Source organism: Salvelinus fontinalis, chromosome 9, assembly GCF_029448725.1.
Source record: "Salvelinus fontinalis isolate EN_2023a chromosome 9, ASM2944872v1, whole genome shotgun sequence".
NCBI lineage: Eukaryota > Metazoa > Chordata > Actinopteri > Salmoniformes > Salmonidae > Salvelinus > Salvelinus fontinalis.
Genome location: NC_074673.1, coordinates 4,647,837 through 4,674,187, shown reverse-complemented (window position 1 = coordinate 4,674,187; position 26,351 = coordinate 4,647,837). Strand labels below are relative to the sequence as shown.

Sequence of the window (26,351 nt, the reverse complement as noted above, 5' to 3'; positions counted from 1 at the left end):
GATCAATACACAAAAACACCTTCTGGTTTAGTGGTTTGTTTTTTTTAACTTTAGTTGAATGTTTCTGATTTGTACGTCGATCTGGACGAGAGAACGTTTAGAGCTAAATAAATTAAAACACATTTTAGAACATTCTGTAGATACCGTAGACTCTAAATGCATCTTGGGTCTGGACATTCAGGACGACTACAGGTAACCCCCCCCAAAATAATAAAATAAATCTGTTGATGGCACTCGGTTGTTCAGGAACATATGGTACTGTAATCTCACCAGATCTAGAACCAGGGAGAACATATGGGACCGTAATCTCACCAGATCTAGAACCAGGGAGAACATATGGGACCGTAATCTCACTAGAACCAGGGAGAACATATGGGACCGTAATCTCACCAGAACCAGGGAGAACATATGGGACCGTAATCTTACTAGAACCAGGGAGAACATATGGGACCGTAATCTCACCAGATCTAGAACCGGGGAGAACATATGGGACTGTCAACTCACTAGAACCGGGGAGAACACATGGGACCGTAATCTCACCAGATCTAGAACCAGGGAGAACACATGGGACCGTAATCTCACCAGATCTAGAACCAGGGAGAACACATGGGACCGTAATCTCACCAGATCTAGAACCAGGGAGAACACATGGGACCGTAATCTCACCAGATCTAGAACCGGGGAGAACATATGGGACTGTAATCTCTCCAGATATAGAACCGGGGAGAACATATGGGACCGTAATCTCACCAGATCTAGAACCGGGGAGAACACATGGGACCGTAATCTCACCAGATCTAGAACCAGGGAGAACACATGGGACCGTAATCTCACCAGATCTAGAACCGGGGAGAACATATGGGACCGTAATCTCACCAGATCTAGAACCAGGGAGAACATATGGGACCGTAATCTCACCAGATCTAGAACATATGGGACCGTAATCTCACCAGATCTAGAACATATGGAACCGTAATCTTACCAGCTCTAGAACCGGGGAGAACGTATGGGACTGTAAACTCACAAGAACCGGGGAGAACATATGGGACTGTAAACTCACCAGATCTAGAACCAGGGAGAACTCTGGTGTGCTGCGTGTTTTAAGGGGCAGTGCTGGTTTCCTGGCTATCTGCTCCTCTGTCAAGGGAGGCACGTGCTTGATAAAGAAGTACCTGAAAACAGAGCAGGCACAGATATCTTAGTTGGTCCAAGTCGTTGGTCCTTGCGCACTATTACCAAGTAACTAAATCAAATCAAATGTTATTTGTCACATACACATGGTTAGCAGATGTTAATGTGAGTGTAGCGAAATGCTTGTAGGTTAGACGGTGTGATAAGACAGATGGGGTTTGTCTGTTTAAAATGGAATAAAAATGTTCCCTTTTTTAATAATAAAAAAAAAAACTTCAAATTGCTAAGCTCTTTCTACTACCTATTATTTAAAGAGAGAGGCACTTATATTGTGTTCGGTTGGTGATTTTAATAAAATAAACTAAGCAGTACTCACGGATCAAAGACTTCCCAGTCTTCCTCGTAGGTGCCCTCTGCAGGGGCAGTGGGAGGGGCGTGGGGGTAACAGCTGACTGGAATGCACCCCGGAGCTAATTCAGGGACAATGGCACATTCAAACATTTAGGATCTAATCTTTTTTTTTTTATAAATACAGAAATTCACATTTTATTTACTCACATTTACTCCCCCCCCCAGCGAATTCATCATGATATAAAACACAGCAAGTAAAAAAAATCCGCAATATTCCATATCACGTCAAAAAGAATAATAAATCACACAAACTCGCAAGTTTTAAACGGACCCATAGCATAACCTAGAAGCAACCAACGTCACGGTTACCTGTCAGAGGGGGCATATCTGTAACCATCTCCCCTTCTTCGACGGGTGGTTCTGGGGTAGCCAGAGGAGCCTGTTGTGGTGGCGGTACTGATGGAGCTGGGGCAACAGAGGACAGGACGATGCCCTCTGTAGATGCGGGGGTACTGGTGGGTATCTCCTCCACCACCGTCTCCTTCTCCAGCTGCTTCATGATCTCCTCAGCCTCTGACCCCTGCCCGGGTGAGCCAGACTCAGGAGTGGCTGGACACAGAAGGGAACACAGTAGAGAAATTGAGCGAATCAACAAAAAAAAGTTTATTTTGCCATATGTGTCTCCGATATTTTTTTTGGTCCTCCATTCGTGGCGTCCTCTCCTCTCCTTCTCAAAATGACAGAGGGAAGAGAAGAGCCCATTGGACAAGATCTTCTCCTCTGATTTTCTGTCCAAAGCTCTCCTCACTTCTCTCTGACGTCTTGATAGGAAGGCGAGAGAAGAGGACGCGACAAATCAAGGAAAATACATTTCAGATTCAACCACGGAGCACAAGGTTAAATAACCGAATTTCTTTAGGATAGTTAATTTTAAAAAACGACTAAAATGATAAAACACTTGAGGCAGATTGTGTTACCCGTCTTGGTAGCAGGAGAGAAGAAGTTGAAGACGGGAGAGAAGATGGTCCCCAGGAGAGTGGTGCGAGGTGGACTGCTCGCTACCTCCACGGGGACCTCCAGTTTACCGTTGGGTTTCAGGGGCTTGCTGTTCAACGTCATTGGTTCTGAGAGAAAAGTAGTGACATATTTCAAACTGTTATTTCAACTGACACTACTTAAGACTGACATGATAATAAAATAAATAAATAAGAGCACTACTGCGACATCGACGGTAAAATAAGACATTCTGAATACATAAATATTCCTAATTGACTTGCTGCAACGATTCCAATAAAGCAGATGTGGGAGTGGCTACAGTTTGACGTCATCAAGCAGTACTATAAATGACGTCCCCTATTCCTCCACACTCTTATTATCATAATGTAGTTGACAGATTACCACCGTGTCACGTCTGGACTCTCTAACTCACCGGGTTTGTTAGCACCTCTCCTGCAGCCCCTGGCGATGGCTCTGGTTGGTGGGTGAGGAGAAGACGTGATCAGGTTGCTGTTGTCCACTTTACAATCAATACGACTCCTCTTCGCTGGGATGTCCTGCTCTACCTGGGAGAGAAGAAGAGAGAGAGAGGGATGAGCTGGGATGTCCTGCTCTACCTGGGAGAGAAGAAGAGAGAGAGGGATGAGCTGGGATGTCCTGCTCTACCTGGGAGAGAAGAAGAGAGAGAGGGATGAGCTGGGATGTCCTGCTCTACCTGGGAGAGAAGAAGAGAGGGAGGGATGAGCTGGGATGTCCTGCTCTACCTGGGAGAGAAGAAGAGAGGGAGGGATGAGCTGGGATGTCCTGCTCTACCTGGGAGAGAAGAAGAGAGGGAGGGATGAGCTGGGATGTCCTGCTCTACCTGGGAGAGAAGAAGAGAGGGAGGGATGAGCTGGGATGTCCTGCTCTACCTGGGAGAGAAGAAGAGAGGGAGGGATGAGCTGGGATGTCCTGCTCTACCTGGGAGAGAAGAAGAGAGGGAGGGATGAGCTGGGATGTCCTGCTCTACCTGGGAGAGAAGAAGAGAGGGAGGGATGAGCTGGGATGTCCTGCTCTACCTGGGAGAGAAGAAGAGAGGGAGGGATGAGCTGGGATGTCCTGCTCTACCTGGGAGAGAAGAAGAGAGGGAGGGATGAGCTGGGATGTCCTGCTCTACCTGGGAGAGAAGAAGAGAGGGAGGGATGAGCTGGGATGTCCTGCTCTACCTGGGAGAGAAGAAGAGAGGGAGGAATGAGCTGGGATGTCCTGCTCTACCTGGGAGAGAAGAAGAGAGGGAGGAATGAGCTGGGATGTCCTGCTCTACCTGGGAGAGAAGGAGAGGGAGGAATGAGCTGGGATGTCCTGCTCTACCTGGGAGAGAAGAAGAGAGGGAGGAATGAGCTGGGATGTCCTGCTCTACCTGGGAGAGAAGAAGAGAGGGAGGGATGAGCTGGGATGTCCTGCTCTACCTGGGAGAGAAGAAGAGAGGGAGGGATGAGCTGGGATGTCCTGCTCTACCTGGGAGAGAAGAAGAGAGGGAGGGATGAGCTGGGATGTCCTGCTCTACCTGGGAGAGAAGAAGAGAGGGAGGGATGAGCTGGGATGTTCTGCTCTACCTGGGAGAGAAGAAGAGAGGGAGGGATGAGCTGGGATGTCCTGCTCTACCTGGGAGAGAAGAAGAGAGGGAGGGATGAGCTGGGATGTCCTGCTCTACCTGGGAGAGAAGAAGAGAGGGAGGGATGAGCTGGGATGTCCTGCTCTACCTGGGAGAGAAGAAGAGAGGTATGAGATGGGATGTCCTGCTCTACCTGGGAGAGAAGAAGAGAGGTATGAGATGGGATGTCCTGCTCTACCTGGGAGAGAAGAGAGGGAGGGATGAGCTGGGATGTCCTGCTCTACCTGGGAGAGAAGAAGAGAGGTATGAGATGGGATGTCCTGCTCTACCTGGGAGAGAAGAGAGGGAGGGATGAGCTGGGATGTCCTGCTCTACCTGGGAGAGAAGAGAGGTATGAGATGGGATGTCCTGCTCTACCTGGGAGAGAAGAAGAGAGGGATGAGATGGGATGTCCTGCTCTACCTGGGAGAGAAGAGAGGGAGGGATGAGCTGGGATGTCCTGCTCTACCTGGGAGAGAAGAGAGGTATGAGATGGGATGTCCTGCTCTACCTGGGAGAGAAGAAGAGAAGGAAGGATGCGCTGGGATGTCCTGCTCTACCTGGGAGAGAAGAAGAGAGGGATGAGATGGGATGTCCTGCTCTACCTGGGAGAGAAGAAGAGAGGGATGAGATGTCCTGCTCTACCTGAGAGAGAAGAGAGGGATGAGATGGGATGTCCTGCTCTACCTGGGAGAGAAGAAGAGAGGTAGGGGATGAGATGGGATGTCCTGCTCTACCTGGGAGAGAAGAAGAGAGAGAGGGGTGAGATGGGATGTCCTGCTCTACCTGGGAGAGAAGAAGAGAGGGATGAGATGGGATGTCCTGCTCTACCTGGGAGAGAAGAAGAAGAATGGTAGAGATTCATCTCATGTGAAATGTTATGATTTCATGTAAGAGAAAAAGATTTTATAAAATTTGTGAAAAATCCAGTGTGGTCTTAACGGGAATCGAGTGTTCCATTTAAGCCCAAGGGTGTTCACAATAAGCCCACCTCTTAAATAATATACATTAATTTCCTAATGTTGAAAATCTACAATCTGACATATTTTATGTACAACTTAACGGTCTTCCTAAAGCCTGTCTGAAGAGTTCCAAATCTCCCTCTCTACGGTCTTCCTAAAGCCTGTCTGAAGAGTTCCAAATCTCCCGTCTTCCTAAAGCCTGTCTGAAGAGTTCCAAATCTCCCGTCTTCCTAAAGCCTGTCTGAAGAGTTCCAAATCTCCGTCTCTACGGTCTTCCTAAAGCCTGTCTGAAGAGTTTAAAATATTTTTTTTACCCAAAGATGGACATGGGTTTAAATGGGGACACTTCCCCTAAAAAAAAAAGTAAAAAGTGTTCCAAATGAGAAGAGGGAAGGAAAATATACCTGGCAGGAGAGCACTGCTTTATCTCTCAATGTTAAGCTGCGGAAAAGGCAGACACAGCAGAGAAACAGGGCTCTCTGGCAAAGCCAGAAGCAGCAGAGAAACAGGGACCCCAGCAAAGCCAGAAGCAGCAGAGAAACAGGGACCCCGGCAAAGCCAGAAGCAGCAGAGAAACAGGGACCCCGGCAAAGCCAGAAGCAGCAGAGAAACAGGGCTCTCCGGCAAAGATACAATGAGATATTTATCGCCATGTCCTGCTTTAGAATTGTGAAAGAGTACTCAGCAGATTGCCACCATTAGTAGGTCTATATCGGCGGCAGGTAGCCCAGTGGTTAGAGTGGAGGGGCGGCAGGTAGCCCAGTGGTTAGAGTGGAGGGGCGGCAGGTAGCCCAGTGGTTAGAGTGGAGGGGCGGCAGGTAGCCCAGTGGTTAGAGTGGAGGGGCGGCAGGTAGCCCAGTGGTTAGAGTGGAGGGGCGGCAGGTAGCCCAGTGGTTAGAGTGGAGGGGCGGCAGGTAGCCCAGTGATTAGAGTGGAGGGGCGGCAGGTAGCCCAGTGGTTAGAGTGGAGGGGCGGCAGGTAGCCCAGTGGTTAGAGTGGAGGGGCGGCAGGGTAGCCCAGTGGTTAGAGTGGAGGGGCGGCAGGGTAGCCCAGTGGTTAGAGTGGAGGGGCGGCAGGGTAGCCCAGTGGTTAGAGTGGAGGGGCGGCAGGGTAGCCCAGTGGTTAGAGTGGAGGGGCGGCAGGGTAGCCCAGTGGTTAGAGTGGAGGGGCGGCTGGTAGCCCAGTGGTTAGAGTGGAGGGGCGGCTGGTAGCCTAGTGGTTAGAGTGGAGGGGCGGCTGGTAGCCTAGTGGTTAGAGTGGAGGGGCGGCTGGTAGCCTAGTGGTTAGAGTGGAGGGGCGGCTGGTAGCCTAGTGGTTAGAGTGGAGGGGCGGCTGGTAGCCTAGTGGTTAGAGTGGAGGGGCGGCTGGTAGCCTAGTGGTTAGAGTGTAGGGGCGGCTGGTAGCCTAGTGGTTAGAGTGGAGGGGCGGCAGGTAGCCTAGTGGTTAGAGTGGAGGGGCGGCAGGTAGCCTAGTGGTTAGAGTGGAGGGGCGGCAGGTAGCCTAGTGGTTAGAGTGGAGGGGCGGCAGGTAGCCTAGTGGTTAGAGTGGAGGGGCGGCAGGTAGCCTAGTGGTTAGAGTGGAGGGGCGGCAGGTAGCCTAGTGGTTAGAGTGGAGGGGCGGCAGGTAGCCTAGTGGTTAGAGTGGAGGGGCGGCAGGTAGCCTAGTGGTTAGAGTGGAGGGGCGGCAGGTAGCCTAGTGGTTAGAGTGGAGGGGCGGCAGGTAGCCTAGTGGTTAGAGTGGAGGGGCGGCAGGTAGCCTAGTGGTTAGAGTGGAGGGGCGGCAGGTAGCCTAGTGGTTAGAGTGGAGGGGCGGCAGGTAGCCTAGTGGTTAGAGTGGAGGGGCGGCAGGTAGCCTAGTGGTTAGAGTGTTGGACTTGTAACCGAAAGGTTGCAAGATCAAATCCCCGAGCTGACAAGGTAAAAATATGTCCTTCTGCCCCTGAACAAGGCAGTTAACACACTGTTCCTAGGCCGTCATCAAAAATAGGAATTTGTTCTTAACTGACTTGCCTAGTTAAATAAAGGTAAAATAAAAATCTTTATTTAAATCACTCCCTACACAAGGGCCTCCCGGGTGGGGCAGTGGTCTAGGGCAGTGTTAGCTGCGCCACCAGAGTCTCTGGGTTCGCGCCCAGGCTCTGTCGCAGCCGGCCGCGACCGGGAGGTCCGTGGGGCGACGCACAATTGGCATAGCGTCGTCCGGGTTAGGGAGGGTTTGGCCGGTAGGGATATCCTTGTCTCATCGCGCTCCAGCGACTCCTGTGGCGGGCCGGGCGCAGTGCGCGCTAACCAAGGGGGCCAGGTATACGGTGTTTCCTCCGACACATTGGTGCGGCTGGCTTCCGGGTTGGAGGCGGGCTGTGTTAAAGAAGCAGTGCGGCTTGGTTGGGTTGTGCTTCGGAGGACGCATGGCTTTCGACCTTCGTCTCTCCCGAGCCCGTACGGGAGTTGTAGCGATGAGACAAGATAGTAATTACCAGCGATTGGATACCACAAAAATTGGGGAGAAAATGGGATAAAATTTTAAGAAAGAAAAAAAGTTTAAAAAATATAAAAATCACTCCCTACCCCTTCCCCCAAACACTGATGTTTGCAGAGGGGTAGTGGTGTACTGGGCCAGTTATATGAAGACAGCTCACCCACCTTGACAGCATTTCCCCTGATGAACTTCTTGATGGTGGAGAACAGGCCAGTCTCATTCTTCTGCATCCTGAGGCCTCTCCTGGGCGGGGGCTCCACCTCGCAGTGTTTTCTCTTGGCCTGAGCTGGGCGGGGTTCTGAGGCTGGACGGCCGGGGCTGGGTTTGGGCTGCTGAGAAGCCTTCCGTACTCTCAGCCTCATCATCCTACACGTTACATGGAAGACTGGTGTGGCAGCACGGCAAGCAGGCAGGGCAATATATATATATTACAGGTACAACACAAAGAGAGAACACAGGAAACCAGTGAGATGCCATGTAGCTCCACTAATAAATAAATATATATATATATATATATATAAACGTCTGAGACGTTGGAGTCATTAAAACTCATTTTTCAACCACTCCACAAATGTCTTGTTCACAAACTAGTTTTGGCAAGTCGGTTAGGACATCTACTTTGTGCATGACACAAGTACTTTTTCCAACAATTGTTTACAGACAGATTATTTCACTTATAATTCACTGTATCACAATTCCAGTGGGTCAGAAGTTTACATACACTAAGTTGATTGTGCCTTTAAACAGCTTCTGATTGACTCAAATGATGTCGAAAATTCCAGAAAATGTCATGGCTTTAGAAGCTTCTGGTAGGCTAATTACGTAATTTGAGTCAATTGAAGGTGTACCTGTGGATGTATTTCGAGGCCTACCTTCAACCACAGTGCCTCTTTGCTTGACATCATGGGAAAAATCAAGAAATCAGCCAAGACCTCAGAAAGAAAATTCTAGACCTCCACAAGTCTGGTTCATCCTTGGGAGCAATTTCCAAATGCCTGAAGGTACCATGTTCATCTGTACAAACAATAGTACGCAAGTATAAACACCATGGGACCACGCAGCCGTCATACCGCTCAGGAAGGAGACGCGTTCGGTCTCCTCGAAATTAACGTACTTTGATGCGAAAAGTGCAAATAAATCCCAGAACAACAGCAAAGGACCTTGTGAAGATGCTGGAGGAAACAGGTACAAAAGTATCTATATCCACAGTAAAACAGGTCCTATATTGACATAACCTGAAAGGCCGCTCAGCGAGGAAGAAGCCACTGCTCCAAAACCGCCATAAAAAAGCCAGACTACGGTTTGCAACTGCACATGAGGACAAAGATTGTGCTTTTTGGAGAAATGTCCTCTGGTCTGATGAAACAAAAACAGAACTGTTTGGACATAATGACCATCGTTATGTTTGGAGGAAAAAGGGGAACGCTTGCAAGCCGAAGAACACCATCCCAACCGTGAAGCACGGGGGTGGCAGCGTCATGTTGTGGGGGTGCTTTGCTGCAGGAGGGACTGGTGCACTTCTCAAAATAGATGGCATCATGAGGGAGGAAATTTATGTCAATATATTGAAGTAACATCTCAAAACATCAGTCAGGAAGTTAAAGCTTGGTCGCAAATGGGTCTTCCAAATGAAAGCATACTTCCAAAGTTGTGGCAAAATGGCTTAAGGACAACAAAGTCAAGGTATTGGAGTGGCCATCACAAAGCCCTGACCTCAATCCCATTGAAAATTTGTGGGCAGAACTGAAAAAGCATGTGCGAGCAAGGAGGCCTATACAAACCTGACTCAGTTACACCAGCTCTGTCAGGAGGAATGGGCCAAAATCCACCCAACTTATTGTGGGAAGCTTGTGGAAGGTTACCCAAAACATTTGACCCAAGTTAAACAATTAAAGGCAATGCTACCAAATACTAATTGAGTGTATGTAAACTTCTGACTCACTGGGAATGTGATGAAAGAAATAAAAGCGGAAATAAATAATTCTCTACTAATATTCTGACATTTCACATTCTTAAAATAAAGTGGTGATCCTAACTGACCTAAGACAGGACATTTTTACTAGGATTAAATGTCAGGAATTGTGAAAAACTGAGTTTAAATGTATTTGGCTAAGGTGTATGTAAACTTCCGACTTCAACTGTATGTATGTATACACACACACACACACACACACACACACACACACACACAAAAGTATGTGGACACCCCTTCAAATTAGTGGATTCGGCTATTTCAGCCACAGGTGTATAAAATCGAGCACACAGCCATGCAATCTCCATAGACAAACAGTGGCAGTAGAACTGCCATTACCGAAGAACTCAGTGACCGTCATTCATTGGATGACACCTTTTTAACCAGTCAGTTTGTCCAATTTCTGCCCTGCTAGAGCTGCCCCCGGTCAACTGTAAGAGCTGTTATTGGAAATGTCTAAGAGCATCAACGGCTCAGCCGCAAAGCGGTATGGCCACACAAGCTCACAGAACGGGTCTGTGATGAAGAGCGTAAAAATCGTCTGTCTTCGGTTGCAACACTCACTACCGAGTTCCAAACTGCCTCTGGAAGCAACGTCAGCACAGTAACTGTCCGTCAGAAGCTTCATGAAATCGGTTTCCATGGACGAGCAGCCGCACACAAGCCTAAGAGCACCATGCACAATTACACCCATCTGTTGGCCCTTGGACAACATCACTGGCGGCTGTTGCTTTCTGTGTGACGGCATTAGCTGCTTTGACTAGACGCCTACTTCTAGAACTACTCTTAAACCAATTTAGGTAAGGTTTAAAAACAGATTTTATCTAACGTTATGCCTAACCTTAAATTAAGACAAAAGCAAATGTTTATTTTCATAAATATTTTTTCCCAGTTATAGCCAATTGAGTTTGTGGCTGTGGTAACTAGTGAAAACCGATGTGTAGAACAACTTCCTTTATGTTACATGTCAAACTCATTCAACGGACTGCCGCTCCTCTCTTGTACTTGATTGATGAATTAAGGTCACTACATAGCAAGGAACTTCCCTCACTTGGTTGTCTAGGGCAACCTGTGGAATCAGTTTGACACCCCTACATTATGTGGATACTGAAAAATATGAATTGCTATTATGATCATTTAAAAATTCTGATTTAAATTCAGCTCGTTAATAGACATAGATAACTACCCATCGTGCACAAAAAAAAAACTATAGAGTGGGATCTAATATACTACAGTACCTATGGAGTGATGATCCATTTTATGAACAGTACCAACTGGGAAAAGTGGGCGGTGTTCGTTCTGCTAACTTGGTTAGGTAGCTGAAGTTGTTGGCTAACTTGGCTACCTAGCTGCTATTAGTGGGAGAGGCCTCACTAGCTACCTAACTTAGTAAGAATACAAAGATAATTCCCTGATACACACCAGAAGTAATTTTGACGTTAACTAGCCAAATATATTTGTTTTATCTAGCATTTGCTAGTAAAAGTACAAGACAGTAAACAGCGCAGAAGCATGAGCCTTGTATTAGCTAGCTAGTTGTGTTATGTAACCGCTAGCTAGCTAACTAATGATTTAATTACGGTCGTTATAAACGATCTAGTTAGCTGTTCATGATATAACTAGATAGTACATAGTTAGCCAAATAAATATGGACTAGATAACAATAACAAAAGTAACAGAGAATAGCCGTCTGGCTATCGAACTAACGTTAGCTAACTACGTTACGTTACAGAGCTAGTTAGCTAAAGTTAGCCAGCTAACATTAGCGAGCTAGCTATGTTGATTTCACGATTGCCACCAAACAAGGAACATGGAAAGAGGCCGTTAACCTATGAAATAAAACAAATGGCTAGTAACTATTATTGCAAAACATGTCGCTAGTTAATTCCTTTGATAACCAGTTAGCTGGCTGATAACTAACATTAGCTACACCAAGTTGGCTAGCTAGCTCACAGCTAACTAGCGATATGGCAGTCGTTTGAATCAAAAACTGTTGACACAGCCATAACCAATTAACGTTACTTACCAATGGTCCAAGAAACTCGTAACTAAACTCGCTGCTGGCCTGTCCACTGGTAGCCGCAACTGTGCGGCCACCGAGAGAGCGGTCTGGCTGTCAGCTGTGTTTAGGACCACATACCACCGACGGGCTCTGTGGACGCCATTTCCCGCCTCATCACAAACAGAGTGGATGCATTCGATTTAACTACACTGAATATAGCGCTACTAGTGTGATGTCTAGGAATGTGGATTACATTGCCAGAAGACGCCGACCCTACAATTACCCTTGTTTACACAAAACTGCACTGGGGTCAGAACGTTATATTCAAACACCATGGAGCCAGCACTGAGATCAGAAAACATACGTCAATGCAGGGATGGGATATGACACTGTACTCCACATTTTACCTTTATCCACATGGCATATCCCATCCCTACATTGAGGTATGTTTTCCGACCCATATCTCGCTCCAGCTCAATGGTGTCTTAACGTAACCACGATTAGTACCACAGTGCAGTTCAGTGTAAACAAGCGTAATGGTAGGTTAGATATCTTCTGCCAAGTGGATTACAGTACATGCATTGAATTTACAGTGTACCACCACTAAAAAAAACAGCTGAAAGCAACCACTGAATAACATCATAGGTATGCAGTAAAAAATGTCCTTTTTTTCTCACATCCGTTTCAATACGGAGCACATGTGGCTGCACTGGAGTAAAACGAGTGCACCCACTGTAATTAGAAACCTACGTCATCACAATCCCTGGATAATTCATACATTTGACCTATACAAGTGCACATAAGGTGTATCCAAAACAGTCCAGCAGTTTTCAAAACAAGGTTTTGGAAAGCAAAGTCTGATCACATTCTTCCTTAGTCATAGGCTGCATCTACACAGGTAGCCCAATTCAAATATTTGTTTCACTAATTGGTATTTTGACTAATCAAATCAGCTCTGAAAAAAATATCTAATTTGAAATATCTCATGCGATTGGTCAAAAGACCAATTAGTGGAAAAATATCAGATTTTGGCTGACTGTGTAAACGCAGCCATATGCTTCTGTAACAGTATAACTTTACGTTGTCCCCTCGCCCCGACCCGGGCGCGAACCAGGGACCCTCTGCACACATCAACAACTGACACCCACAAAGCGTCGTTACCCATCGCTCCACAAAGGCATGAATGAGCAAGGGGCAACACTACATCTAGGTTTCAGAGCAAGTGACGTAACTGATTGAAATGCTACTAGCGCATACCCGCTAAATAGCTAGCCATTTCCAATCCGTTACACTCACCCCTCTTTCAACCTCCTCCTTTTCCGCAGCAACCAGTGATCCGGGTCAACAGCATCAATGTAACAGTACAACTTTAGTACGTCCCCTCGCCCCGACCCGGGCGCGAACCAGGGACCCTCTGCACACATCAACAACGGTCGCCCACGAAGCATCGTTACCCATCGCTCCACAAAAGCCGCGGCCCTTGCAGAGCAAGGGGCAACACTACATCTAGGTTTCAGAGCAAGTGACGTAACTGATTGAAACGCTACTAGCGCATACCCGCTAACTAGCTAGCCATTTCACATCCGTTACACTTCTTTCATAACCAAGTAGTAGGAGGTGGGGATTTACCAGTTGGATACATTCATGTGCTTTGAACTCGTTGAAAAATGCTGATGAGCTAATGGCCAACAAGCTGCGTAAACAAAACTAAAACTTAAGCTATCATGCTTGTAAACAAATTAGTGTTAAAACCCACCCCCCCCCAAAAAAATGTTTTTAATAAATAATGTTTTGTTGTTGGATTGCTGTTATATAGGTCATTTCCTTAGTAGGTGAGGTAAGAGGTCAGCATGTGGGAGAAGTGGGTTACTCAGGATAATAGACGAGTTTCGCACTAGTAATTACCAGTTGGAAGGCCGTTCAAGTGCATTGTTCCCTGTCGTAATGTGGTAAATTCCCACTTGGTTAGGAACGCAGCATTAGTCTACTAAGCAGAGTGTCTTGTATGGTATGGTCATTGTAAGCAGAGAAGGCTGTTTATAGTACAGTATTTGTCCAACAACAAGGGGTAGTCATAGGTTACCAGCAAAATAGAACACTGGAAGAAATGCAAGGACAAACTATGACATATTTGTTATTTATTAAAATTACACATCTTTATAATATAGCACATATTCTTTATGAAATGACAGGACTGAAACCATATCACGACCAAGACTTGGCATCTATAAGGTCTTATTTATGCATACATTTAAGCAATGAGATGAGATAAATATATATATATTAGATACACACACAAAACGACGCAACGTGGAGTGTCTGAACACAGCCCTTAGCCGTGGTATATTGCCCATATACCACAAACCCCCGAGGTGCCTCATTGCTATTATAAACTGGTTACAAACATAATTAGAGCACTAAAAATAAATGTTTTGTCATACCCGTGGTATACGGTCTGATATACCATGGCTTTCAGCCAATCAGCATTCAGGGCTCGAACCATCCAGTTTATAATGAACGATATAGTATGTCATGGAATGCTACAATATTACTTTTGTCATCGATTTACTTTGAGATTTCAATTGATTGTCAATGACTTGTTTAATTGTATTATAAAATGATCATGGTTATTGTAATGATTACTCATGTAGCAGTCTGGAACAGCACATCTTAATAGGTTATAACTTCTATTTCATCCCAAGGTGCATGATTTTCCTGATTGGTCCTGGTCCACCCCAGAATCCCCTTTGGGAAAAAGATCAGATTTATGTTTAAGACTAATATTCCCCACCAAAAATATAAATTTAGACTTTATTTCCTGCCACTTTAATCTACATACGGGTTTGTGTTTATTAGGGCACACAACAGAAAACTTTTTATTTTTTTTATTTTTTTTAATCCCATTTTCCCCCCAATTTTCGTGGTATCCAATCGCTAGTAATTACTACCTTGTCTCATCGCTACAACTCCCGTACGGGCACGGGAGAGACGAAGGTCGAAAGCCATGCGTCCTCCGAAGCACAACCCAACCAGCCGTACTGCTTCTTAACACAGCTCGCCTCCAACCCGGAAGCCAGCCGCACCGGAGGAAACACCGTGAAACTGGCCCCCCTTGGTTGGCGCGCACTGCGCCCGGCCCGCCACAGGAGTCGCTGGAGCGCGATGAGACAAGGATATCCCTACCGGCCAAACCCTCCCTACCCCGGACCTCCCGGTCGCGGCCGGCTGCGACAGAGCCTGGGCGCGAACCCAGAGACTCTGGTGGCGCAGTTAGCGCTGCGATGCAGTGCCCTAGACCACTGCCCCACCCGGGAGGCCCCAACAGAAAACATTTGAAAACGTTTTTGCAACAGAAAATGAAAATAAGGGTGTCTTATTGGTTAAATGCTCCATGTTTCAGTCAGTTTTTCCATTTTGGTGCCTAATGAACACAACCCAGGAATTCTCTTTGACAGCTACTTACTTGAGAAGACCATGCCAGTACAGAGGAGGCATCACGTCAGCTTTCATGTGGTACATGGTCCATCTCTCCTTGCTTTGGTCAATGGGGAATGTCTCCAATGGCTGACCACTATAGTCAAACTCAGCCAGAATGACTGTACTGTAACTCGTCACCAAAGGGCAAGAAGTGTAGCCGTCATACTGTAAACACAAGTATTTTAGCACTGTGTTATCTTGTAGATTATGAAAAAACTAAATACACAATGTATTTGTAATAAAAATAAATAAAAAAGAGGTTAGGTTTAGTTTAATTCGTGTTAGTTAGGTAACGTACCTTTGTATCTGGCTTTTCATTCTTCAAGACTTTTGAAATAGTTCTGTCCAGAATATTAGACTGGGCAGCTGGAAATAAAATACACCATGTTATCTTTCCCATGCTCAATAGAAAATATACTACATGTAGCCAGGTCCATAATTATTGGCACCCTTGATAAAAATGGTCAACAACAAAAAGAAACTGTATAAAATAAATAATCCAAATACTGAGCTATATTGTATGCTTAAAACAATTGGGAAATTATATTATTTTATACCAATACAATTGTTCAGAGAAGTAGTAGGAAAAATCTGAGGAAGATTGATGATCAAAATGATTGGGACCTCTGTTTTCAATACTCTAGCATCCTCTCCCCCTTTTCTAAAAATGTTTTATGAGATTTTAGGAAAACACTTTGGGAGGGATCTTAGACCAGTGGTTCCCCGCAAAGAGAAACGACCGTCCATCGTTACTTTAAGACATGAAGGTCAGTCAATCTGGAAAATTTCAAGAACTTTGAAATTTTCTTCAAGTGCAGTCGCAAAAAAACATCAAGCGCTATGATGAAACTGGCTCTCATGAGGACCGCCACAGGAAAGGAAGACCCAGAGTTACTTCTGCTGCAGAGGATACGTTTATTAGAGTTAACTGCACCTCAGATTGCAGCCCAAATAAATACTTCACAGAGTTCAAGTAACAGACACATGTCAACATCAACTGTTCAGAAGAGACTGTGTGAATCAGGTCTTCATGGTCGAATTGCTGCAAAGAAACCACTACTAAAGGACACCAAAAAGAAAAAGAGACTTGCTTGGGCCAAGAAACATGAGCAATGGACATTAGACCGGTGAACATTTGTCCTTTGGTCTGGAGTCCAAATTGGAGATTTATGGTTCCTACCGCCGTGTCTTTGTGAGACGTGGTGTGGGTGAACGGATGATCTCCGCATGGAGGAGGAGGTGTTATGGTGTGGGGGTGCTTTGCTGGTGACACTGTCAGTGATTTATTTAGAAATCAAGGCACACTTAACCAGCATGGCTACCAAAGCATTCTGCAGCGATTTGCCATCCCATCTGGTTTGGCCTTAGTGGGACTATAATTAGTTTTTCAACAGGACAAAGACCCAACACACCTCCAGGCTGTGTAAGGGCTATTTGACCAAGAAGGAGAGTGATGGTGCTGCGTCAGATGACCTGGTCTCCACAATCACCCAACCTCAACCCAATTAAGATGGTATGGGATGAGTTGGACCACAGAGTGAATGAAAAGCCGCCAACAAGTTCGATTCCCAATCAGAGACAACGATAGACAGCTGTCCCTGATTGAGAATCATACCCGGCCAAAACCAAAGAACCAGAAAGCATAGACTTTCCCACCCGAGTCACACCCTGGCCAAACAAACATAGAGAATGAAAGGATCTCTACCGTCAGGGCGTGACAGTTACGGGACTGGCCCGTGGAGCAGGCACAGGACTCACCAGGCTGGGGAGACCTACTGGAGGCCTGGTCCGTGGAGCAAGCACAGGTTGAACCAGGCTGTGGAGACCTACTGGAGGCCTGGTCCGTGGAGCAAGCACAGGTCGAACCAGGCTGTGGAGACCTACTGGAGGCCTGGTCCGTGGAGCAAGCACAGGTCGAACCAGGCTGTGGAGACCTACTGGAGGCCTGGTCCGTGGAGCAAGCACAGGTCGAACCAGGCTGTGGAGACCTACTGGAGGCCTGGTCCGTGGAGCAAGCACAGGTCGAACCAGGCTGTGGAGACCTACTGGAGGCCTGGTCCGTGGAGCAAGCACAGGTCGAACCAGGCTGTGGAGACCTACTGGAGGCCTGGTCCGTGGAGCAAGCACAGGTCGAACCAGGCTGTGGAGACCTACTGGAGGCCTGGTCCGTGGAGCAAGCACAGGTCGAACCAGGCTGTGGGGGAGCACTGGAGATCTGGTGCTTAACACTTGCACCGCTCCTCTTGGCTGAATACCCACTTTGGCCCGGGCACGTGCGGAGCGCAGGCACAGGACGCACTGGGCTGTGACAGCGCACCAGAGACACAGTGCGCAGAGCCGGCGCAGGATACCCTGGGCGGAACTTGTTAAACAAAATCTCTTTCTCTGAACAATTGTATTGGTATAAAATAATAGAATTCCCCAACTGTTTAAAGCAAACAATATAGCTCAGTATTTGAATTATTTCTTTTATACAGTCTTTTTCACTCATCTTTATCAAGGGTGCCAATAATTATGGACCTGACTGTAGGTACAGGTTTTCAACCTGGCAAGTGGGCAGGCAAATACCTTTTTTTTTTTAAGTTTTGCAAGAGCCGTTTCCTCCTAACTTGGTGTTTTGTTGTGTTCTTTTTTTGTAGTGGGAAAATAGAAGAACTGAAATCACATACCCACCGCAGCAGCTGTTTTGGCTGTGGGCAGGTTGGTGCAGTCTCCGATCCCAAACACATTAGGATACTCGTTATGTTGAAGGGTCTCTTTGTTGACGTCCAGCCAGCCACCCTCATCAGCCAATGAGGATCCTTTAACCACCGGGTTGGGTCCCATTGGAGGAGTGACATGAAGCATCTCATACTGACAGAAAAAAAAGATTGATTCATTGACTGAAAATGAGCAAAAAACAAATGAAATTATACAACTATGACTGTCTTGTTGTTGCCCAGTGAATGTTCCGATATGAATCATTCTGGATTGTTTGTTTCTTAGCATCAAGCTCCTATGTCATCTTAGATAATCTATTGCAGATGTGTAAACAAACCCCTCTGAACTACCATTCTGTGTTCTCCATTTGTACATCATAGCTGCCTGGAACTTAGCCTGGTCCCAGATATGTCTGTGTTGTCTTGCCAGTTCTCCATTTGTACATCATAGCTGCCTGGAACTTAGCCTGGTCCCAGATATGTCTGTGTTGTCTTGCCAACTCCTACGGTCTTTGTGACACATGATAATGACCATAGGCATAGGAGTTGGCAACATAACACAAAATAGATCTGGGGCCAGGCTACCTGGAACTTACCTCAAACACTTCAGTTTCTCCAGGATTGTCAAGGTTTTCAAACACGGCCTCCTTCTTGTTAGCCCGGACCTCGATGAGGTTGTGTCTGAGATTCACCTGGATGTCGCGATTCTTCACTATCTCCCACAATGCATCTGCATATTTCTTGATGCCAAACAGGACTGGCAGTGACGTGTTGTACATGACGTTGGCAGTTGCTCTTTTTCCTGTCTTCGAGAGGGATCAGATCAGAATAACCATTTTATGCTGGGTTGTGTTCAGTAGGTATGAAATGGAAGAAAATACTTTGAACGGAGTGAAACAGAAAGATATTATCTGAACACGTCAAATAAGAAACACTTCCGTTGCAAAAATGTTTTGGTAAAATGTCCACTAACACGACCCAGATAATTTAACAAAAAATGGAGATTCATCATAATACTTGTTAATAAAGCTTTATCTGATGCATTTTGTATCATTAGTATTACAATACCTTTCTGAGATAAGCATCGGTCAGGTACATGATCTTCTGTGGTGCTCCTGCACACTTCACCGGAGTGTTGGGGAAAGAGAATATAGCATTTCCCTCCTTGAAGTTCTGTAGTGCACTCCAAGTCTTCTCCACGGTTTGCACAGAGTAGTTTGAACCAATCTTAAATTTCACCCAATCATCAATCTCAGGCAGGCCTTTGATCTAGAAAGTCATTGTAAGAAGACCAAAAGATTGTATCATTGGCAGAGACTGACTCATACAATTGTAACAACCTCGATATATCATAAATAAAAGAATGTCCACAACAGAGGAACGAATTCTCAGTCTAATTGAACGGTTTATTAAAACAGAAATCACACAGGCTACTGTTTCGCCATAGCCTACGCCAAATAACTAACCGAAAACAACTAACTGATAACAACTAACTGATAAATGTGCCTTGACAACAACTGAACATCAGAACACAGGCAACAGCACATCAGAACACAGGCAACAGAACATCAGAACACAGGCAACAGAACATCAGAACATAGACACATGTAACTGTCCAAACTTGTCGCTACACAATTATACAGTAAGTCAGTATGTTGAAACAATATTGAGGAAGTGAAACTAACAATCTATGGTATTATCACCTTTTCATAGTGCAGTTGTAGACCTAGAGCCACTATCAGATACTGGTAGGAGATCTGTTACAGGGAAGACAATACGTTTCAGTCAGTTGTAGGACGGAAAATGATTGTACGCCCACTTCCTTGGATAGGACATGTAAAAGCTGAAATTGACTTCATTGACATTTGGTTAGTTGCATATCAAGACCCGTTTCATATTAAGAGGATCTTTTATAGCATCTGATGTTGCCAGGAAAGGTGGGAAAAATAGATTATGACAACACTCGACTGACCTTGCCTTGCTCATGTTGATACCAAGCCCAATAATGACTGTTTGATCAAGTCAATCAACATTTATTAAATCAAATTAACGATATGAAAGTAAAACAGCCCTTCCTACCTCCATGCCATTGTCTGTGCGCACAGTGTTTGTGTCTGGGTCGATCTCCTGTACATTGGATTTCACCCACTTGACCCCAGGAGGTATGACACTGGCTGTAGGGCGACCAGAGGAGGCCACACTTTTAGCCCCAGCTCCAACCAATGTCCAGATGGGCTGATAGTAATGCATCTATAAAACACAGGGAAGAATGCTGCTCACTAATGTTGTCCCATGCACTAGACTACATGTTCATCCCCAATAGCCTGAGGATGTCCCAAACGGCACCCTTATTCCCTATATAATGCACTATGGGCTCTGGTCTAGTAGTGGACTACAGTGCCTTCAGAAAGTATTCACACCATGGACGACTTTTTCCACATTTTTGTTGTGTTACAGTCTTAATTTAAAATTGATTAAATTTAGATTTTTTTTGTCACTAGCCTTCACTTAATATCCCATAATGTCAAAGTGTAATTGTGTTTAGAATTATTATTATTTATTTTTTTACAAATTCATAAAAAAATGAAAAGCTGAAATGTCTTGAGTCAATAAGTATTCAACCCCTTTGTTATGGCAACGCCTAAATAAGTTCAGGAGAAAAACTTTGCTTAACAAGTTACATGGAATAGTGTTCAATATGATTTTTGAATGACTACATCATCTCTGTACCCCACACACACACAATTATCAGTAAGGTCGAGCAGTGCATTTGAAACACAAAGACCAGGGAGGTTTTCCAATTCCTCACAAAGAAGGGAATCTATTGTTAGATGGTGAAAATAAAATAAATAGCAGACCATGGTGAAGTTATTAATTACACTTTGGCAGGTGTATCAATAGACCCAGTCACTACAAAGATACAGGCGTCCTTCCTAACTCAGTTGCCGGAGAGGAAGGAAACCGCTCAGGGATTTCACCATAAGGCCAATGGAGACTTTAAAACAGTTACAGAGTTTAATGGCTGTGATGGGAGAAAACAGAGGATGGATCAACAACATTGTAGTTACTCCTCAATACTAATCTAAATGACAGAGTGAAAAGAAGGAAGCCTATACAGAATATAAATATTCTAAAACATGCATCCTGTTTGCAATAAGGCACTAAAGTAAAACTGCAAAAAATGTGACAAAGCAATCGACTTTTTTCCTGAATACAAAGTGTTATGTTTGGGGCAAATCCAATACAACACATTACTGAGAACCATTCTCCATATTTTCAAGCGTAGTGGTGGCTGCACCATGTTATGGGTATGCTTGTAATCGTTAAGGACTAGGGAGTTTTTTAGGATAAAAAAGAAACAGAATGGAGCTAAGCATTGGCAAAATCCTAAAGGAAAACCTGGTTCAGTCTGCTTTCCAACAGACACTGGGAGAATAATTCACCTTCCAGCAGAACAATAACCTAATTTTACAAGGCCAAATCTACTCTGGAGTTGCTTGCCAAGAAGACAGTGAATGTTCCTGAGTGGCCGTATTACAGTTTTGACTTAAATCTACGGCAAGACCCGAAAATGGTTGTCTAGCAATGAGAACCAATTTGACAGATCTTAAAGAATTTTTAAAAGAATAATGGACAAATGTTGCACAATCCAGGTGTGGAAAGCTCTTAGAGACTTACCCCGAAACACTTGCAGCTTTAATCTAAAAAGTATTGACTCAAGGATGTGAATACTTATGTAAATGAATACTGTATTCCATTCTCAAATAAATAAATTGTGTGTAGATGGGTAAGAATGATTATTTTTTAAATCTATTTTGAATAAATGCTGTATTAACAAAATGTGGAATAAGTCAAGGGGTATGAATACTTTCTGAAGGCACATTGGATTTACTGTAGGCCTCTCTGATTTAGAGGGGTTGGGTTAAATGCGGAAGACACAGTTCAGTTGAAGGCATTCAGTTGTACAACTGACTAGGTATCCCCCTTTCCCTTTCCCTAGCACCGATGCTATAGTGAATAGGGCACCGTTTAGTAGTCAACAACTGTCTTTAATACCTCACTGGGTTCCACTACGGCCACGTTTTCCGCCCCTGGCTTCCTCTTCATCCGAGCACTCATTGCGATGCCCCCAGTTCCTCCTCCCAGCACTAGGACCTTGTAATGCTCTTTGGAGGAGGCATTGCTGCTGCTGGTGTGGAGACGACAGATGCCAATACCAGCAGTCCTATGGCACTGCCTCCACAGGGCTGGCTGTCGATGCATGACTGTCACTGTAGCCATGTATTCCCTTCTGTATCTCTATTAAAAGTCAGAATTCAGTTACAATACATTTAACATTTAAGTCATTTAGCAGACGCTCTTATCCAGAGCGACTTACATTTAACCTTTTTTTATTTAACTAGGCAAGTCAGTTAAGAACAAACTCTTATTTTCAATGACGGCCTAGGAACAGTGGGTTAACTGCCTTGTTCAGGGGCAGAACGACAGATTTGTACCTTGTCAGCTCGGGGATTTGAACTTGCAACCTTTCAGTTACTAGCCCAACGCTCTAACCACTAGGCTACCCTGCCGCCCCACAATGATTACATAGGCTTAAAGGGACGGATTATTGACAGGAAGTGTAGTCAAATGAATGAACAGCAGAAGGCGCATGTCTGCAAACATAAAAACAAGACGCTTAAAAAAAAAAAAAAGTGTTTACTTTATTTAGTAAATATTTTCTTAACTCAATTTTCTTAAAACTGCATTGTTTAAGGGCTTGTAAGTAAGAACTTCACCTTAAGGTCGTATTCGGTGCAAGTGACAAATGCTGTTTTATTTTATTTGATAGTAGGCTTTCCTAGTAAGTTAAATGATGTTAAAAAATACTTTTCTGGGCGTTAAAATCAGGTAAATTTTCCAGATGTTGAATATACGTATTTTCCAGACGTTAAAAATAGGTACATTTTCGGGTTCTGAATGAAAGTTAAAAAGAGCTCATTAGAGACATTGGCCAAATGTCACCTGCCACATACATTCTTAATGAAGTAAACATTATAACACAATAATTATTTTGTTTATCCAGTTAATATAGGGAAGAGGAGGCAAATGAAGACTACAACATATAATATGTATTATTGCTCCCATCGGGCACATGCTCTTACGCAAGCTTCTTCAAAAGCTTTACAACTGGCAGCCATGATGTTCGGAATATACCAACAGACCAGTTAAACTACAATAACATTGACTGTAAGTCGCTCTGGATGAGATAGTCTGAAGAATGACCAAAATGTAAATGTATACTACCGTTCAAAAGTTTTGGGGTCACTTAGAAATGTCCTTGTTTTTGAAAGAAAAGCAAATTTTTTGTCCATTAAAATAACATCAAATTGATCAGAAATACAGTGTAGACATTGTTAATGTTGTAAATGACTATTGTAGCTGGAAACGGCTGATTTTTAATGGAATAACTACATAGGCGTACAGAGGCCATTTATCAGCAACCATCACTCCTGTGTTCCTATGGCACGTTGTGTTAGCTAATCCAAGTTTATAATTTTAAAAGGCTAATTGATCATTAGAAAACCCTTCTTGCAATTATGTTAGCACAGCTGAAAACTATTGTTCTGATTAAAGAAGCAATAAAACTGGCCTTCTTTAGACTAGGTGAGTATCTGGAGCATCAGCATTTGTGGGTTCGATTACAGGCTCAAAATGGACAGAAACAAATAACTTTCTTCTGAAACTTGTCAGTCTTCTTGTTCTGAGAAATGAAGGCTATTCCATGAGAGAAATTGCCAAGAAACTGAAGATCTCGTACAACGCTGTGTACTACTCCATTCACAGAACAACGCAAACTGTCTCTAACCAGAATAGAAAGAGGGGTGGGAGTGTAACGGATGTGAAATGGCTAGCTAGTTAGCGGGTACGCGCTAGTAGCGTTTCAATCAGTTACGTCACTTGCTCTGAAACCTAGATGTAGTGTTTCCCCTTGCTCTGCAAGGGCCGCGGCTTTTGTGGAGCGATGGGTAACGACGCTTCGTGGGTGACTGTTGTTGATGTATGCAGAGGGTCCCTGGTTCGCGCCGGTGTCGGGGCGAGGGGATGGTTTAAAGTTATACTGTTACAGGAGGCCCAGGTGCACAACTGAGCAAGAGGACTACATTAGAGTGTCTAGTTGGGAAACAGACGCCTCAAGTCCTCAACTGGCAGCTTCATTAAATAGTACTAGCAAAACACCAGTCTCAACATCAACAGTGAAGAGGCGACTCCGGGATGCTGGCCTTCTAGACAGAGTTCCTCTGTCCAGTGTCTGTTCTTTTGCCCATCTTAATATTTTATTTTTATTTGACAATCTGAGATGTGGCTTTATCTTTGCAACTCTGCCTAGAAGGCCAGCATCCCGGAGTCGCCTCTTCACTGTTGACGTTGAGACTGGTGTTTTGCGGGTACTATTTAATTTAGGCTTGCGTGGGCTAACATTTTCCCCGCCTAATTGTAACCAAATATCCGAACGGAGATTCTATGAAAACTAAAATCAGACATTGATTGATAATCAAGACGAGTCCCCACGCTTGTCTCAAAGCAGCGCGATAACTACTGTCCCATTCATGGTGCTGTTAAGCAACAATATTGTAACGAAGTGTAACGATCCTGGGTTTATAATATGATAAAATGCCTTCAGTGGGACTAGCCTACTTTATTCCAAATATTTTCGTAATTCAGTGATATCCATCCACTTGTGGTTAAGAATTCGTGCATACATAGTGGTGGGATTTGCGAAGTAATGAGGACAAGCCTCGCAACGTTTATTACTGCTGTGAGGACCGTAACAGCCTAGTAAAGCGGCGCTGCCTAGCAACCATCCTTATGAAGTATCACATCTCATGAACGCATATTGCTTACGCCGGATTTAGCTAAAACTAGTCTTATTTTTGGTTTGTACAACAGGTGTAAATTCGGATACCAAAGTCGGACGTATCTACGCGTATCTACATAAGTTTGTATGTGAAAACTAATTATAAGATGCATACTTTCAGTTTTTCCCGAACTCACTTCAATCGCGTATTAAAGAGGGAGGTTGAGTTGACAGGTTCTGGTCCATGTTCAGATCAAATACACCGCTGGAACGCTGATTAAGCGAGCAGACGTTTTAATCGGCGCATTCTTACTTTGAATATGACCTAACACCGATCAATATAAGCAGAATAGGGTGCATGTTTACATGACTAATGCCATACTCGGCCTTCTGTCATAATCAGTTTAATATCAAATTAGTAGTGTACATGTAAACGCATGTAAACGTACTCTATGATTGGTTCAGATTTGGTCCGGACCCCAATCAGATGTCTATGTTTTGGCCTGGGCCAAATCATGGCTGGTCTGACCCGGACCAAATCTGAACCAAACGTAGACTTCTACATTTGGGCCAAATCCGGACCAACAATCTATATCCGTGGAAGTTGAAATTATTGCTGGTCCAAAAGGAGTCGGTCCATGCTTATAGTGGATTGAGGCTACAGTATATTGTCCCGACATCAAATTGTGTTGTCGCATAGTGCGTAGCTGTCTCACGACCAATGTTACTTATTCAACATACTTCATTGCCGATCCACATAGTAGACTACATCTATGTGTTTAGTTGAAAAATAATAGTGTAGAGAAAAGTTATTTGAAGTCAACAACAGCTTATTCTCAGAAGATATTATCAATCAAAGTTATCCAGGCTGTATCACAACCGGCCGTAATTGGAAGTGCCAAAGGGCGGCGCACAATCGGTCCAACGTCGTCCGGGTTTGGCCGTCATTGTAAATACGAATTTGTTCTGATTTGCCAAGTTAAATAAATAAAAAGAAGTTATAACTCATGCAGAGAAGCCCTATTCATGTTGCCACGTTCAAGAAAAATCGGAACTCGGAAACTCCGACATGTTCTACTTGTAAACTCGTTGTCGAAAGATAAACTCGGTTTCCCACTTGGAAAGTATCAGAATCAACAAAAAGGAAGCTCACCGCAAAAAAAAACGTATTCAAATTTTAGCTCGGAATTTCCAAATTGTCTTGAAAACACCAACAATTCTGTCAAGGTAGAAACCTACCTTATTTAATGAAGGAAATTGCGAAAATGGGATATGATCCTTGCAGGTTGGCGATCTACCCACAGGCTTCTATTAAAAACTGGTCTATCTTTTTGAACACACGTCTCGAGAGTGTCACCGATTGCATAATACCCAGAATGACCTGGGTCGCGTTCAGTATGGTACATCGTTTTAAAACGTACTGGACACGAATTCTTCCACCATTACCCTGTTGATTTTCCACACCACCTTATCTTGCCGGTTTCAAAAAGGTTCCAGGTAAAAGTCACACGGAAAAGAAAAAGAGATAACTTTCTATAGTTTTCAAACGCACCACTTTTCGCTGCAGAGCAAATTGGGGCAGTCTAGGCTACAGTAACCTCGCCCCCAGGCTATTGCGCACAGCGGAGGCTGGAGGAAGTGTCTGGGGACTAGATTAAGGCTACGGTAAATACAAATTGGCCTCATTTCACAAAACCCAGACTCAAACCAGTTCAAACAGTAGCTGGGTCCTTCCATTAAACCTGTATTTTTTTATTTCCTCAGACCTTTTTAAGTTTATTGGGTTACCGACATCTAATTTAAAAAGATTAA

At 44.6% G+C, this 26,351-nt stretch overlaps 2 protein-coding genes across 4 annotated transcripts in view; both read right to left on the bottom strand.

The window, feature by feature from the left end:
- The window catches only part of LOC129861931 (CTD small phosphatase-like protein 2-A), a 17,886-nt gene extending 6,111 nt beyond the window's left edge, over nucleotides 1–11,775 (bottom strand). Inside the window, exons 1-7 of one of the 2 annotated variants that reach the window (XM_055933138.1) lie at nucleotides 11,550–11,775; nucleotides 7,716–7,917; nucleotides 2,912–3,044; nucleotides 2,460–2,606; nucleotides 1,852–2,091; nucleotides 1,508–1,601; nucleotides 1,061–1,172 (exon numbers count right to left, since the gene is read on the bottom strand). In XM_055933138.1, coding sequence (XP_055789113.1) covers nucleotides 1,061–1,172; nucleotides 1,508–1,601; nucleotides 1,852–2,091; nucleotides 2,460–2,606; nucleotides 2,912–3,044; nucleotides 7,716–7,916 — 927 coding nt within the window. In that variant the 5' untranslated portion in view covers nucleotide 7,917; nucleotides 11,550–11,775. Of the gene's footprint in view, nucleotides 1–1,060; nucleotides 1,173–1,507; nucleotides 1,602–1,851; nucleotides 2,092–2,459; nucleotides 2,607–2,911; nucleotides 3,045–7,715; nucleotides 7,937–11,549 lie in introns of both variants that reach the window. The other variant, XM_055933137.1, reaches the window with a different exon arrangement.
- A 1,873-nt stretch (nucleotides 11,776–13,648) lies between these two features.
- On the bottom strand, nucleotides 13,649–26,141 carry LOC129861930 (sulfide:quinone oxidoreductase, mitochondrial-like). 2 transcript variants are annotated; one of them, XM_055933136.1, is made up of 10 exons: nucleotides 25,986–26,141; nucleotides 21,758–22,000; nucleotides 19,781–19,951; nucleotides 19,405–19,458; nucleotides 18,770–18,970; nucleotides 18,298–18,507; nucleotides 17,672–17,855; nucleotides 15,301–15,368; nucleotides 14,989–15,167; nucleotides 13,649–14,270 (listed from the first exon to the last, which is right to left on the bottom strand). In XM_055933136.1, exons 2-10 carry the CDS (start codon nucleotides 21,980–21,982, stop codon nucleotides 14,213–14,215), a joined length of 1,350 nt encoding a protein of 449 aa, XP_055789111.1. In that variant the 5' UTR covers nucleotides 21,983–22,000; nucleotides 25,986–26,141; the 3' UTR covers nucleotides 13,649–14,212. The 2 variants fall into 2 exon arrangements, with proteins under 2 accessions (XP_055789111.1, XP_055789110.1); XM_055933135.1 differs by lacking the exon at nucleotides 25,986–26,141 and adding an exon at nucleotides 25,779–25,967.
- Nucleotides 26,142–26,351: the final 210 nt, after the last annotated feature.

Coding starts and splice junctions, on each gene's coding strand:
- LOC129861930 (XM_055933136.1), bottom strand. CDS start 21,982: ATGGCTACAGTGACAGTCATGCATCGACAGCCAGCCCTGTGGAGGCAG. Junction 18,508..18,769: donor CCGATGCTTATCTCAGAAAG/GTATTGTAATAC, acceptor TCCCTCTCGAAG/ACAGGAAAAAGAGCAACTGC. Junction 15,369..17,671: donor CAAAACAGCTGCTGCGGTGG/GTATGTGATTTC, acceptor TTTTATTTCCAG/CTGCCCAGTCTAATATTCTG.